This window comes from Propithecus coquereli, unplaced genomic scaffold (genome assembly GCF_000956105.1).
Source record: "Propithecus coquereli isolate 6110/MARCELLA unplaced genomic scaffold, Pcoq_1.0 Scaffold459, whole genome shotgun sequence".
NCBI lineage: Eukaryota > Metazoa > Chordata > Mammalia > Primates > Indriidae > Propithecus > Propithecus coquereli.
The window spans coordinates 2,871,500-2,874,314 of NW_012150385.1; the positions used below are offsets into that span (position 1 = coordinate 2,871,500).

At 45.9% G+C, this 2,815-nt stretch overlaps 1 protein-coding gene across 2 annotated transcripts in view; it reads right to left on the bottom strand.

Moving 5' to 3' along the window:
- HTT (huntingtin) overlaps positions 1-2,815 on the bottom strand; it is a 160,532-nt gene that overhangs the window by 29,629 nt on the left and 128,088 nt on the right. For both annotated transcript variants that reach the window (XM_012655049.1, XM_012655050.1), the window contains 3 exons: positions 2,354-2,567; positions 1,787-1,932; positions 311-488 (listed from right to left, as the gene is read on the bottom strand). In XM_012655049.1, coding sequence (XP_012510503.1) covers positions 311-488; positions 1,787-1,932; positions 2,354-2,567 — 538 coding nt within the window. The remainder of the gene's footprint in view (positions 1-310; positions 489-1,786; positions 1,933-2,353; positions 2,568-2,815) is intronic.

A 2,815-nucleotide genomic window follows, 5' to 3' on the forward strand; every position in this document is an offset into this window, starting at 1 on the left:
AAAAAAAAAAAAAAAAAAAAAAAATGAAATGTCAGAGATATCAACTGTCAAACTTAAGGAAATTGGACATTTCATACTTAATATTCCAATATATTTATGAAAGCTGGAACTCAAAAATCTGAACAAAATGACTAGAAAAGTAAATTCAAGTAAAATTCTAGCAGACTGTAAGATACTCTTCACCTTCAATTCCTAACTTAGTACCTGGCAAACAGATGGCATAAAATAAAAATGTTTGTGAACTAGACCTGTTGCTGATTACTGGTTCAACTGACCAAGGAAAAAAACCTGTTCATGAACTCGCACTTACTGGCTTCCAGGATGAAGTGCACGCAGTGGATGAGGGAACAGGCATGGGTCACGAACTCTGTGGAGGAGACCACACTCCAGAGGCTGGGCAGCTGCAGGGCCAGGCAACAGCAGTCCAGCCCTGCCTGGAGGTCCAGACTCAGTGGGATCTGCTCGTGGATCAAATGCCACGACAGGGCCTAAAAAGGAAGTACTGTGTTCAAGAATGCCTCTACATGTACCTTCTGTCTTGGGACCTTCAAGGAAGCAGTGCAATCTACAGCTATGGTGGAATTGCCCAAAACACTGAAAGGCCCTTCCAGAAGGACAGCTCTAACCTAGCTGTCCCCAGCTGCCATCCCAGGCTCCCTTACATTAAATCCTGATCCATCAACCCCCCAAAGTTCTAGCTCCCCTCTCTGCCAGAACACCCCTCCCTACTCTGGCCATCTCTCTCCTTTAGCACCACGGGCTCTTCTAGAAATCTTGCCTGGGCGACTTTGCCACCAGGCCAGAGGCTCTTCCGTGGGGCTCCCACAGCACCAACGCTTGCTGCTGTCACAACCACACAGGCTGAATTTGAGAGCATGAGTTCTGGGGATAGCAGGATTTAGGTTCCAATGCCAGACTGGCTACCTCCCAGCTGAGTGAACCCAGACAAATCACTGAACCTCTCCTAAGCCTTGCCACCCTCATCTGTAAAATGAGAATGGCACAGCCCATCTCATAGGATGGTTGTGAGAACCAAGTAAGAAGATGCATGTGAAGTACTCCATCCTGCACACAGCAGGCGCACAGTGCAACTGGCACCCCGTGCTGTAATCATACATTTGTTTTCCCATCTTCCGCACACGCTGAAACAAAATTAGGACAGGATGACAAACCGTCTGACTTCACCTGGTTCAGAGTATGTGCTTATTCATCACTTCGCAGACGAATGCGCAACCCCCTTTGCAGCCCTCCCTTTCTTTGGTGCGAGTGGCACACAGGGCCTTGCTGGGTCAGCTGTGGTGTCCCTGCTGAGGACTGGCAGTGCAGCTCTGGCTCTTTAAGGATTCAGGCCAGACTCACGGAATGGCAATGCATCCACAGTGTGTACACATTTTGGGGGCTAATTATAAGCACTAACACAAGTGTTCAATTCTCCCATGGCTGAAATGTCCAGGTCAATTTAAAACATAACACACTTTCCAGGTGATTACTTTTCAAGTCTCTAAAATTAGGATCCACATGACATGTGTAGGTAGGGATAAGAAAGGGCGCCTTGTTGGTCCCTCAAGGTCACTGTGAGCAGCTGGTGAGGCGAGGGTGTGAGCGCACCCATAAATGGCACCTTGACAATAAGGACAATGACAAGTACTTACTGTCAGGATGAGATGAAAGAGTGAACGTGACTGGTCAGAGCTCTTGGTTTTCAAATAAAACTACTTTACTCTTTCTAGAGCTAGTCACGTGTCCCCTCCCCACAGACACTCCGAGCTCCTGAGCTGCCTCTTACCTCGAGGGTCATCACCACAAACTTCACCGTGTCCCTTTCCTTCTCAGTAGGAAGGTGCAAGTGACTGGGCAGCTTGGAGACCACCATTAGGTACTGTGCCAGGGCCCGGGCCAGAGTGGTCAGGGACTGATACCACGTGGCATCCCCTGAAACAGAAGGTCTTCATGGGCGGGTGCAACTGTGAACATAGGCCTTTACCTCTAAAAGGCAGTCAAGCAACTCTTGAGAATCTGACGAAAGCTTAAGACATTGTTCCTCAGTAGGGCACATCTGCACAACCCCCTACATGATGCATATGATTCTGGGACCCGCATTTCCCCTGAGGTCTATCTTGTCCTTCTGTAAGGGCTCAGAACCCCGACTAGGTCAATGACCATGTCAGTGAATAGTGGCAAACACACAAAAAGAAATTCAGAGCTAAGACGCCCCAGCACTATTTCTTGGTTACCTTTGTAAATGTCTTCAACCTATTTATTGATGGGGTTTATTGTATATTTGCTTGGTACAAAGTGCTGTACTGACCCTGCAACATTTCTTAAAAATGAGAGAAGGTTTTGTTTTAATTACCAAATAGATCACTCAGCTTGCTCCAGTAGGCCGTGGGCTCTGAAGGCAGGCAGGGCTGGAAGACATGGTGGACAGCAGGGAGCTGCTGAACAAGGCTGGCCACACGACCCAGAGTCACCTCACAGGCTGCTTCCAAAAGTGGACTCTTCTGGCCACCAGAAATCTCACTCATGCCTAGACTTAAGCATGGAGCTATTAGGCTTAGGTTGAATTCCTGAAATCAGAGGATTGAAGGAAGAAAAACAATAGAAGAAAGGATCATGCAAAAATTTATGAGATAATACAGATTATCATGAAGAATATTTTTAAAAAATACTCTATTCTATATCTGTTACCAATATTTAAACAATTCCATTTAACATATGCTCAGAAAAATACATTTCCTGGTCTCTTTTGGTACTTTAATTTTAAAGTAATATTTTCTTATGTTCTTGGATTCGTTTGAAATAAAAATTTTAGTAC